At 47.0% G+C, this 12,582-nt stretch overlaps 1 protein-coding gene across 2 annotated transcripts in view; it reads left to right on the forward strand.

Annotated features, from left to right (window-relative positions):
- Mmd2 (monocyte to macrophage differentiation associated 2) overlaps nt 1-3,289 on the forward strand; it is a 46,959-nt gene extending 43,670 nt beyond the window's left edge. Inside the window, exon 7 of one of the 2 annotated variants that reach the window (XM_028887378.2) lies at nt 1,759-3,289. In XM_028887378.2, the coding sequence (XP_028743211.1) occupies nt 1,759-1,962 (204 nt within the window). In that variant the 3' untranslated portion in view covers nt 1,963-3,289. Of the gene's footprint in view, nt 1-964; nt 1,149-1,758 lie in introns of those variants that run through there. The other variant, XM_037198432.1, reaches the window with a different exon arrangement.
- The last annotated feature ends 9,293 nt before the right edge of the window (nt 3,290-12,582 follow it).

Consider the following 12,582-nt stretch of genomic DNA (forward strand, 5'->3'; position numbering starts at 1 on the left):
ACACCTGTAACTTCCAGCTTAGGGGGTCTAGTGCCCTCTTCCTACCTCCTTGGGCACCCCCACACATATGGTGCACACACACACACACACACACACACACACACACACACACACAAATAAATAAATAACTTTTTAAAAAGCTGGCATGATGTGTGCCCTTGTAATCCCAGCACCGGGAGGATTTCTGAACTTGCTGGCCAGCCAGTATAGCCTTACCGATGAGCTCCAGGCTAGTGAGAGACCCTGTCTCATAAAAACAAGGTGAGTGGTCAGGTGCTGGGGCTTATAATCCCAGCACTTGAGAGGTAGAGGCAGGTGGATCTCTGAGTTTGAGGCCAGCCTGGTCTACAGAGCAAGTTCCAGGACAGCTAAGGCTACACAGAGAAACCCTGTCTTCAAAACAAAACAAAACAAAACTGAAAGTGGATGGTGTCCTGAGGAGCAGTGCTTGAGGTGGACTTCTCGCCTCCACATGCATGCACATGTACCACACACCACACATACACACATACATACACACACACCACACACACACACACACACACACACACACACACACTGAGAGAGAGAGAGAGAGAGAGAGAGAGAGAGAGAGAGAGAGAGAGAGAGAGAGAGAGAGAATTCTTCTTCTCTATGGCTAAAATTCCTTCCCCTGAGAAGATATGAACATTTACCCCTCCTTGAGTTCACCAAAATCCACCTTAGGTTTACCTACCGGGCTTTGTGTGAGGGATTATGGGCAGGAGCATGGGTGACTTTCTAGCAGCCACACTGGAAGATTGCATCCATCATGCCTGATGACTCCTCATGGGTATGCAGATGGAGTTCCCTCCCATATTGCCCACCTATAGTCTCTAGCCCTTCTCAGAGACCCCAAGGCCATGTGCAATTGGGGACAAATTGGGAGGGATGACTGGATACTCAATGGAGGTTACCATGACCCTCCCTGGCCCCCTCTTTCCAGGAGGGAATGTCAGCACTCAACAAGCCCAGCTGTGATGATCCTTGGTGAGCAGGCCAAACCTCCTGAAGATGGCAACAGTTTGGCTGGGAGGATAGCTTTGCATAACATCCTTCTATCCAGGCCATGGCATGCTCCTTCTACTGTCTCTGTGGACTGGGCTCCTTTGGGACAGTCACATTTTATGGTAGCTGTGTTTTCATGCCTGGCTTATTTCACTTAGCGTTGTGTCCTTGGAGCTCCTCCCCATCGTGGCTTCGTCAGAAGTCTTTTTTTTTTTTTTTTTTTTTTAAAGCCAAGTAACAAATAACATTCCATGATATGAGTATATCAACTGACTGTGAGTACGTGTGTGCAATGATGGAGACTGAACCCAGGGTGTTGCACATTCTAGGCAAGTGCTCTACTATTGAGCCAAATCTCAAGCCCCCTCCCCCAAGGGTCTTAGTATTTAGCTAACATTCTTGAACCTGCTATGTGACCCTATAAAAGTGGGGTTTTTGAGATTTTGGCTTTGTTTTGTTAAGGCAGAGCCTCGTGTATCCTGGCATGACCTTGGATTTCTAATCCTGCTGCATTTGCCTTCTCCCAAGTGCTGGGCCTCTGAGGTTCGAGTTCGCTGTCATCAACCAACTGCAGATTTGGAAAAGTAATATGGGAAAATTTGATATCACAGTGTTGAGATTTCCTAGGGGACTGACTCTGGACTTGTTCACAACTTGTATGTCTTTTTGTTTGGGTGGCAGGAAATGACTAGCTCTTCCTCTGACTTGTGTCCAATCCTTTTCTTCCAACAGCCCAACACTGAGGGCATCTGGGAGCTGATGACAGGAGGGGTCTTCTACTGCTTGGGTATGGTGTTCTTCAAGAGTGACGGGAGGATTCCCTTTGCCCATGCCATCTGGCACCTCTTTGTGGCATTTGGTGCTGGTACCCACTACTATGCCATCTGGAGGTACCTCTACCTGCCCAGCACACTGCAGACCAAGGTGTCCAAATGAGATGACCCAGACTCCATGGGTCATTTAGACTTTGGGATCAAAGCATCTTGGGAAGTGAACTGAGAACTCTAACCCAGAGCATAGTGCCAAGGTCTGCCTGCCTTTTCCTGGATGGAATTCTTTAAGGGTCTAAGGTCCCTTTCACTGACAGCCAGACTACCTTTTGAGTCTCCAGCAAGGAAGAAAACATTTAGTCGTCTCCATGGAGAAGAAATTAATTCAGTACTGTATTTCTACTTTAGACAAATGACTTTTTTTTTTTTTTTTTTTTTTTTTTTTTTTTTTTTTTTTTTTTTTTTTACTATAACCAATATTAACATCTTCAGAAAAGGGCAAAATTGGGAATGAGCACTTGAGAAGCAATTTTTAAGGTCCTGAGAACCTCCCTTTCTGCTGCAGGGGAAAACCACCTAGCATTATAGATGACAGATGGGGAATATCCCTGACCATTTCGGACATCACCAATCAATTGCAGAATTTGCATAGTGGTAGGTAGAATTCAACATAGTGCCCCATGCAGACATTACTAATTGATTCTGTGCTCATGATGGAACTTCTTGGCTGGCCTGGTATGTTAAGAGACAAGATCACAGCAGAGCCATTAGAAACCACTGTATGGAGGAGCATGCTTATCTCTGGACACAATTACCTTCTATTCCCTCCTGCCCACCTTCAAGGAAACAATTGGTGTGGGATGTTTGGAGGCAGTGCAGGGAAACGAAGGCATACATTCCAAGCAGCTGCTGACACTCTGGTCCACCATGGCTGGTCCTTGGTACTGGAGGAACTGAGAGCTGGGATGAGGATGCTGCTACTTAGCTATTTCTTCTCATCTCACAGAATCCAGAGAAATGATGAAGCTGCATTCAGCAGGTTTTTCCCCACCTTGGTTTTCTGAGATGGCTTCCAGAGGTCCCTCTGATGGGCCCACGAGCAGGGTCTTCAACTATCAGAATTATGGAATGTCTACATCCCCAACCTCTGAGGTGACATGTCAGCTAAGAACATGGCTGTCAGGGGCCTATCCTCAGCCACCTCTACTCCTGGGCTAGCCTTGTCATAAGATGCCACCTGGACACTGGCTGAGTGTTGGAGCTGCAGGCCATGCTCCTGACCTGAGCTGACAACTCAGAATCTCTGGAAGAGGCTACTGGAAATCCAAGGTCTTATTCAACAACTTCCGGCCAGATGGGTGTGGGCGAGGGTGGGCCTAGACAGGGTGCCTTATACTTTGTTCTAGCACATTCCAAGGTATTTCAGGGCTTCAGCACCTGGAATCCCATATGTCAAAGCCAGTATTAAATCAAGTTTATGCATTCCTCAGAAAGATGGTTTTGGAGCCAGTGAGCTTTAGGATTGGTTTTGTCTAGCCTGCCTGTGCATATGAGTGCTGTGTGCATGTATGAACGTGTGTGTGTGTGTGTGTGTGTGTGTGTGTGTGTTTGTGAACAGGACCTCCAGCCCCTGGAAACCATCTTGGGTAATGCTGTCCCATGGATCTCCCCCATGTTTCCTCCAACTGGGGGTCAGGGTTCAGAGAAGAGGACCACAATGGAGACAACTGACTTCAGATCTGCCTCCCCTTGTGTCTGAGGCTATTGGGGGAAGGGGTGGGGCATCTGGAATGCTGTGTGGGAACTCCCCTGGATGTGGCACTGGTCAGACCAAGAGAATCTTTTGTCACTAGGATGCTAACGGGGACCAAGGAGGTTCCCAGGAATAGTGATGGATGCCAGGACACTGACTTGGCACTTCAAAGTGACCACATGACCCCTGCGGAGCTCATGAGGTGAACAGTTCCACCTCCTGTGCCCCTGGGCTGAGCATTTGATTTGAGTTGGCCCTAGATGGCTACCCCACATGTTGTCTCTCTCCTACCCAACTCCTACTCATCCTTCAAAGCCCAAATACACATTGAGGAGCTTGTAGATTTTGTGTGACTCTGGGGCTATCTTCTGTACCCCCTCATTCCTCGTGCTTATTTGTACCACAGCTCAGAGCCCTGTCTGTCACTCAGGTACTTAAGCTGCTCCTGGAGGGCAGAGCTTTCTTGCTGGGATTGTCATCAAATTTGGCCTTCCCCATCTGCAAGGGTTTACTGCTCTCTGTGGCAGGTGCTGCCAACTATACCATATGACTGAGAGATGGCTCAGCAAGAGCACTTGAAGGTGATTCTTGCATGCGCTCAAGTCCTTGCTGACCTGCTGCAGTTGCTCATGTTCCGCTCTGAGGCTGCCCATAGTTTAGATGATAAGACTCTGGACTTCTTGCTGAGTGCTGGTTCTTCTGTCATATAAACACACGTCACACACACACACACACACACACACACACACACACACACACACGGTGATATTTGTAATCTAAGAAATAAAGCTTGCCTGAAGATCAGAGGACAGAGCCAGCCACAAAGTTAAACATAGAGGCCAGGCAGTGGTAGTAGACACGTTTTGTTTCGTTTTGTTTTGTTTGTTTGTTTTTCGAGACAGGATTTCTCTGTGTAGCTGTGGTGCCTGTCCTGGATCTCACTCTGTAGACCAGGCTGGCCTGGAACTCACAGAGATCTGCCTGGCTCTGCCTCCCGAGTGCTGGGATTAAAGGCCTGCTCTACCACCTCTCAGCTTGGTAGTACACACCTTTAGCCCCAGTATTTGGGAAGCACACACACCATTAATCCCAGCACTAGGAAGGTTGCGATAGGAAGTGAAATGGCTGAGTGGAGAAAGACATATAAGGCGTGAGGAGACAGGAACTAAAGAGCCTTTCAGCTGAGGACTCAGGAGCATTCAGTCTGAGGATTCGTGGAGTTTGTGAGGTGAGAAGTGGCTGTGGCTTGTTCCTTTGTCTCTCTGATCTTTCAGCATTTACCCCAATATCTGGCTCCAGGTTTTTATTATAAGACCATTTAGAATTCATGCAACACACACACACACACACACACACACACACACACACACACACACACACACAGTAACCTAAAATGCAGCATCAGCCTGTGTCCTAATTAGTTATGGTGAAATTTCAACTATGGGTAACACTTGGGAGCCTCCTGAAAGGCCTTGGCTACTCTTCCTTCCCTTGCTCCAATTCAAGACACACTAGCATCATCTAGCATCATTCAGGAAAGAGGGTCTCCCAGGATCCCATTCCACTCCAGCCCTGATTCCAGATGTCACCACATATCACCAGAGCAGCAGAGCAGGAAAAGAGATTCCCATGGGAGGAGTGTGGGGGCAGAGAGCATGCTGAGACCTAAGATGCCAGTACTCACTGTTGTCATGACCCAAAGAGCCAGGGAGACAGCAGCAGTGTGTCTCACAGCTGTGCACAGCTGGGAGAGCTTCCTTGGAGGGTTTGGAACACTCCAGGTGGTGGTGGTGGTGGTGGGGAATCAATCTCAGGCCAGAGCTAGAATGGAAACGTGAGCAGGGTTGGGTGGCTCTCTCATGGGGAAACATAAGAGGGGAGCCCTGGGTGACAGAAAGAGGAGACAGTGCTGGGAACCGCAAGCAGACCTGAGTCTCATTGTCCAAAGCTGCCTTGGCTGAGGCTGAGCCCTTGTGCGGCAACACAGTGTGATGAGGATAGGAGCTTGCAGGGAACCCTCGGCCCCACGTCTGTGCTGCTCTCCCCTCCCCATTTTTCTCCTCACTCCCTTCCTTTTCTTTTTTTTTCCTTTCTTTTCTCTTTTCTTTTCCTTTCTTTTTTCTTCTCTTTCTCTCCCTCCTCCCTCCCTGCTTTCTTTCTCCCTGCCCCCCCCCACCTCTTTTTTCTCTGTGTAAACCAGGCTGGCTTCGAACTCACAGAGATCTACCTTCTGGGATTAAACAAGTGCACCACCACACCCAGCTTTTCCTTTTCTTCTTTTGAGATAGGGTCTTGTGCAGCCAAGGCTAGTCTCACATGGCCAAGAATATCCTTGAACTCCCGATCCTCCTGCCTCTACCTCCCAGGGCTGGGCTTGTCAGGGTGCAGTACCTCACCCAGTGCTGGGGAGGCAACCCAGGGCTCCGCGCTTGTCAAGCGAGCACTCTACCAGCGCAGACACATCCTCATTTCCCTGCTCTCTACTGAATTCCCAGGGTCTGGGGAATTGCGCTACATCTGGCGTGGGATATCTGAGGGAAAAAAAAATCTACATACACTAAGCTCTTATGTCTGTTAACTTTATTCCTCTAAGACAAAATTCTATCAATACAGCTATAGCTCTGTCAGGCATTCAGGACAAGAATAAATATAGATACACCAAGCTCTTTATCTGTCTACTTTATTTCTCTGGGATCCTGTTTCCATAGCTACAGTTCTGTCCAGTTCCCTAGCCCATAGTCCTGCTAAAGACTAAACTCCAATGCTTCCATCTTCATCTTCGTCCTCAGTTTCCTCATTCTCCATTTCCACTACTCTCTACTCCTGGCACTCAGAAAACTCTACCCGAGATCTGCTTACCCTCTGCGGAACCTCTGTCTTCCTCTCTTTTCTCTCGCCATGTCGTTCTGTCTGTTTCTACCGAAAATGCCTGTCTTCCTCTCCCTGGCCACGTGGTTCTCTGCCTCCTAAGGAATGTTCCTCCACCCTACCTTCCACCTTGATATGTAAAACCTCTAGGTGAGGAGATGGTCTGAGCTTCATTTGCACAAGAAGCAAGCTATATGTCTGGGGGGGGGAAGTGGGGGGCAGGAAGAAGGAGTTAGTAACTTAGAAGTTCAGTGGGTCTAGAAATATTTGGGCATGCAAAAATTTCATAGTAGAAGACAGCTGAAATATTAAAGGCTGGATAGCACCAAATATTCATAATAAATGGCTTGCCTTTTGACAGACCCTTGGCCGGTCAAAGTATAGCTTTAATACACAGCTGAATCTCTATAATATATTCTTGCGGCCTGCAAGAGCTCTCTTTTCCATCTAAGCCTGCAAATGAACAGGGCAGGCTTCCCTCTAGAGCTCTGCCTGAGCCTAGTGATGGGGAAGAGACATGGGAGGATCCCCAGGGCGCACTGGTGGGCCAGTCTGGCTGAACTGGTAAGCTACAGGTTCAGTGAGAGACCTTGTCTCAAAAAAATAAAAATAAAAATAAAAATAGGGTGGGGGACTACAAGATAGATCAGCCTGTAAAAGCTCTTCATGCCCATGATGGCCTGAGTTCAATCCCTGGAACCCATGGGATAGAAGGAAAGAACCGACCCCTTTCCCCAAGATATCTGAAAATTGTCTCCCATGACCAATATAAATAAAAATGTGATTGAAAAAGATAAGATGGGGAGCGGCTGGAGAAGGTGCTGACATTGACCTCCGCCTGGCCCTCACATGTGTGTGTTTGATCATACCTGTATGCACACACATGAACACATACATACCTCCAAAAATGAATAGATAAAAATAATTTAAAAATAAGAACTGAAGATGTGGGTTTGGACACAGGGAGGGATTTATTCAGCTGGCTGGCAATTGGAGATGGATCAGGCATGCCACCATTGGCTGTGGCAGCTCCTCCACATGAGTCCCTCCTCTAGTCCCAACAATCTTCTCTTTGTAGTTGGCTTCAAGATGGCCTTTAAATCAACGGTTGGCACTGGCGGGCTGTGTGTGTGTGTGTGGTGTGTGTGTGTGTGTGTGTGTGCGCGTGCGTGTGTGCATGTGTGTGCGTGTGTGTGCCATGACACACATGTGTAGGTAAGAGAACAACTTATGGGAGTTTCTTCTCTCCTTCCACCATTGGATCGTGGTATTTTGAACTCAGATCATCAGGCTCGGTGGCCTAGCTCCCTCTTCAGCCCTCCTCTGCTCTGCTGTGTAGCTGAAGTGTTCCTGTGTCCCACCTGGCCCCAGTCAGGACAAACCTCTCTCACCCGCCAGTCCTGCAACTGCTTGGACCCAAGTAAACACACAGAGGCTTATATTGATTAAAACTGCTCAACCATTAGCTCAGGCTAACTATTGACTAGCTCTTACAATTAAACTCAGCCCATTTCTGTTAATCTATATGTCACCATGTTTTCCGTGGCTTTACCTGTGTGCCATTACATGATGCTCCCTACACAGCAGGCTGGGGTCTCCTCACTCAGCCTTCCTTCTCCTTGTCTGTTTATCCTGCCTATACTTCCTGCCTGGCTACTGGCCAATCAGCTTTTTACTTATCAACCAATCAGAGCAACACATATTCGCAGCATACAGAAAGACATTACCCCATCACTGCTGTGTAGACTTGACTTTTCTAAACATTGTAGCTTTCCACCGCTGCTACAGAACACTGGGCAAAGTCAAGTTAAAGAAGGTGAGAGATTTATTTTGGCTCATGGTCTCCGAGGTCTCAGTCCATGTCACTTGGCCTCACGGTTTTTGATGAAGCAGAGCATCATGGTGGTGGTGGTGGTAGGGGAAAGGAGAGTGAGAGAGAGAGAGATTGAGTGAGAGAGATCTCTCTTCTTATTTTCCAGGGTAACTTCCTCCAGGCAAAACCCCCACCAGCTAACATCCCATTCAGCTGTGAATTGAGGATTACTTAACTGATGAAATCAGCACCCTCACAATCTAGTCACCTTTCAATCCCTCCAACTCTGAACTCTCCTGATCAGGGATCCCATGAGCTTTTGGTGGGGGACACTTCAGAGCTTAACCATGACACTACCTGGCTTATATCAGTATAATACTTCCAAGGTTCATCTCTGTTGCAGCATGTATTAGTACTTTGTTGCTACATTAATAAAAATAGAAAATAATAATGACTGTTATTATTAGTGTGTGTCTGTGAGTTCAGACATGTGAATGACACAGCATGTATGTGGAGGTCAGAGGACATGTAGCAGGAGTCAGTTCTCACCTCCACAGTGGGTTCTGTGGCTTGAACTTAGGCTATCAGGATTGTATGGCAAGTGCCTTCACTCTGAGCCATCTTGTCAGATCTGCATCACTTTTTGTGACTGAATATTCACCAATCCCATTTGCCAAGTGATAGACATATTAGTAGTGTGAACAATAGGTAGTAAATATAATAAGGCTTTTATGCTGCATACATTTGCACACACAGTTTTTGAATTTTATTTCTCTCTCTCTCTCTCTCCTCTGTGTGTGTGTGTGTGTGTGTGCGCGCGCGCGCGCATGTGCATGCATGCACATGCATGGGGCACATGTATGCCCAAAGTGTCCAGAAGAGGGTGACAGATTGACGGAAGCTGAAGTTACAGGAGATTGTGAAGACCTAGATGAGGGTGCTGGGAACCAAACTTGGGTCTCCTGCAAGAGCAGCAAGTGCTCTTAAGTGCTGAGCTATCTCTCCAGACACTGTATGCACGTTTTTGTGTAGAACTGTGTCTCCATTCTCCTGAGAGTTCCTAGATTGTCTGGGAAAGCTGTTATCATTTGAGAAACTACAGGTTTTCCTGGGCCTCTGGATGGTTACTATGGATAGTTGACTTCTAGATTTGACTAGGAGATAAGGCTCTGGGATGTCTGTGACAACGTTTCTAGAATAGGTTAATTGGAATGGAGGCGATACTATCCCACAGGCTGGGGTCCTAGACTGAATACAAAGGAGAAAGTGAGCTTAGCACCAGCATGCATCGCACTCTGCTTCCTGTACGGGAACACAGTGTGACCTGCTGCCTCACACTCCTGCCACCATGCTTTCCCTGCAGTGGTGATTGCACCCTCAAACTGTGAGCTGAGATGAACCCTGCCTTTCTCAAGTTGTTTTTCCCAGGTGTTTGTCACAGCAATCAGACAAAAAACCAGTACACCATGTCACCATGTGTGTTCCCACCAGGAACATGTAAAAGTCCCAGTTTCTCTGCATCCCCACCCACTTTCTACTCGTGTGTGTGTGTGTGTGTGTGTGTGTGTGTGTGTGTGTGTTTGTATGCTGTAGAATAATGCTCTTGTACACTGTAAAGATTTGTCACAAAAATTGATTTAATAAAAGACTGATTGGCCAATAGCCAGGCAGGAGGTATAGGCGGGGTGACCAGACTAGGAGAATTCTGAGAAGAGGAAGGGTGGAGTCAGGAGTCTCCAGCCAGATGCAGAGGAAACAAGATGGGAATGCCACACTATGGAGTCCCAGGGATCCCAGGGTTTAGCTGTGTCTGGTGTGGGATATCTGAGGGGAAAAAAAATCTACGTACACTTATGTCTGTTGACTTTATTTCTCTAAGACAAAAATCCTATCAGTATAGCTGTAGCTCCACCAGGCATTCAAGGCAGGAATAAGTCTACACATACCAAGCTCTATATCCATCTACTTTATTTCTCTGAGATGAAATCCTGTCTCCATAACTGCAGTTCCGTCCAGCTCCCTAGCTCATAGTCCTGCTAAAGACTAAACTCCTGTGCTTCCAGCCTCATCTTCGTCCTCTGTATCCTCTTTCTCCATCTCTGCTACTCTCTACTCCTGGCACTCAGAAAACTACCCGAGATCTGCTGACCCTCTATGGAACCTCTGTCTTCCTCTCTTCTCTCTCACCATGCCGTTCTGTCTGTTTCTACAGAAAATGCCCGCCCTTTCTTTTTCTGGCCTCGCAGTTCTCTGCCTCCTTGGGAATGTTATTTTACTTCCCACCTTGATATGTAAAAACCTCTTTTGTTCTCAGTCAGTTGCTCTGGAGAAGCCACTAGGCCTCCTCAAGGCGAGGGGATGGTCTGAGTTTCATTAGCACAGGAAACAAAGCTAGGCATCTCCTGCCAGCTTGTCTCCTAAGCTCAGCAGGGCAGTTAGTAATTTAGTAGGTTCAGCAGGTCTGGGGAGCTGAACTGTTTGCCAATTGGTCTGGGCATGCAAGGATTTCATAGCAGAAGACAGCTGAAATATTAAAGGTTGTGTATCACCAAATATTCATAATAAATGGCTTTGCCTCTTGACAGGACCCTTGGTCCGGTCAAAGCACAGCTTTAATACACAGCTGAATCTCTGTAATATATTCTTGCGGCCCACAAGACCACACAGAAAAGATATCAAGCCATGTGGCTAAACATAGATAAGAATAATGGGTTAATTTAGGTGTAAGAGCTAGTTAGTAATAGGCCTGGGCTACTGGCTGAGCATTTATAAATAATATTAGGCCTCTGAGTCAATTATTTGGTAAGCAGCTGCTGGATATTTAGGAATATTAGGATATTTAGGAGAGAAACGTCTGCCTACACACACACACACACATACATACATACATACATACATACATACATACATACATACATATACATACACAGGATCTCACTGCATAGCTCTGAATGGACTGGAACTCACTGTGCAGACTAGGGTGGCTTGAATTCACAGGGTCCGGCTGCCTCTGCTTGTATTAAAGGTGTATACCCCCATGCTTAGCTAAAAAAATTTTTTTTGATCTTTGACGAATTAACATATGTGTAGGAGATATTTTGATGATATTCATCTTCATTGCCCTCTTTCAACCCTCTCTCAGGTCAGGAGCCATTTAAGGTGCATAGGCAATTTACCAGTGGCCACGCTGTCCTTCCCTTCTTAGGGAGGGGTGTGGCCTCATGAGCTACTCCCTGTCCATGGTGGAACAAGGATGGGCCAATCTCATACAGCATTTTTAATTTATTTTTTTGAGGTAGGGTCTCCCTGTGTGGCCCAGGCTGAGTCAGTCCCTTCTTCAGCCTCCTGAGTACATGTATCATCAGAAATGGCAGCAGATTCTTTACATAAACTCCCGTGGTACAGTCTGGACTCCTACACTTCCCCCATCATTCAGGAGAAAGTCAGGTTCCCTGGAAGAGCCTTTCTGAGAATGAGGAGGCAGGCAGAGCAAATCTGAGTCCAATCTCACTCAGTCTCAAGTCGAACTTACCAGAGTCACAGATCACCTGCCAACATGCAGGCAATAATGGTTCTTTATTGTAGACCTCTGAATGTTTGTCACACACCATTATTGCAGCATTAGCTGATGGCTACACAATTGGTATTTCATTGTATTATAAGGAACTCTTCACACTGACATGTGGTGTGAAGTGGTGTGTGTGTGTGTGTGTGTGTGTGTGTGTGTGTGTGTGCGCGTGTGTGCCCATGTATGTACGCAGTGGACAGAGGAGGATGTTGGGTGTCCTGTTCTGTCACTCTCCATATTATCCCTTTGAGACAGGGTCTCTCAATGATCCTGCAGCTAGGCTAGAAGCCGACAAATTCTAATGATTCTTCTGTCTCTGGTTCCCACATTGCTGGGGTTACAGGTGTGTGTGTGTGTGTGTGTGTGTGTGTGTGTTCACATCTGACTTTTCAGATGGTTGATGGGGATTTGAACTCTGGTCTTCACATTGCTGGGGTTACAGATGTGTGTGTGTCCATCCTGGCTTTTCATATGGGTGATGGAGATTTGAACTCTGGTCCCCACATTACTGGGGTTGCAGGTGTGTGTCAACCCTGGCTTTTTATATGGGTGATGGGAATTTGAACTCTGGTCCTCACATTTGTGCAGCTGGTACTCTTGCCCAGCAACCCACCACCCCAGCTCCAGAAGTTGCCTTGCTCATCTTTGTAACCCTGCTATCCTAGGGATTGCTGGTGACAGGCAGAACTGGATTATTAACTGAATGTGCCTGCTAACATCTGGTTTTCATCACTACTGGTCTTCTCAGGAGCCCATCTCTATATTTCTGGAAAGTCCATCCTTT

This window comes from Peromyscus leucopus, chromosome 23, assembly GCF_004664715.2.
Source record: "Peromyscus leucopus breed LL Stock chromosome 23, UCI_PerLeu_2.1, whole genome shotgun sequence".
Classification (NCBI taxonomy): Eukaryota; Metazoa; Chordata; class Mammalia; order Rodentia; family Cricetidae; genus Peromyscus; species Peromyscus leucopus.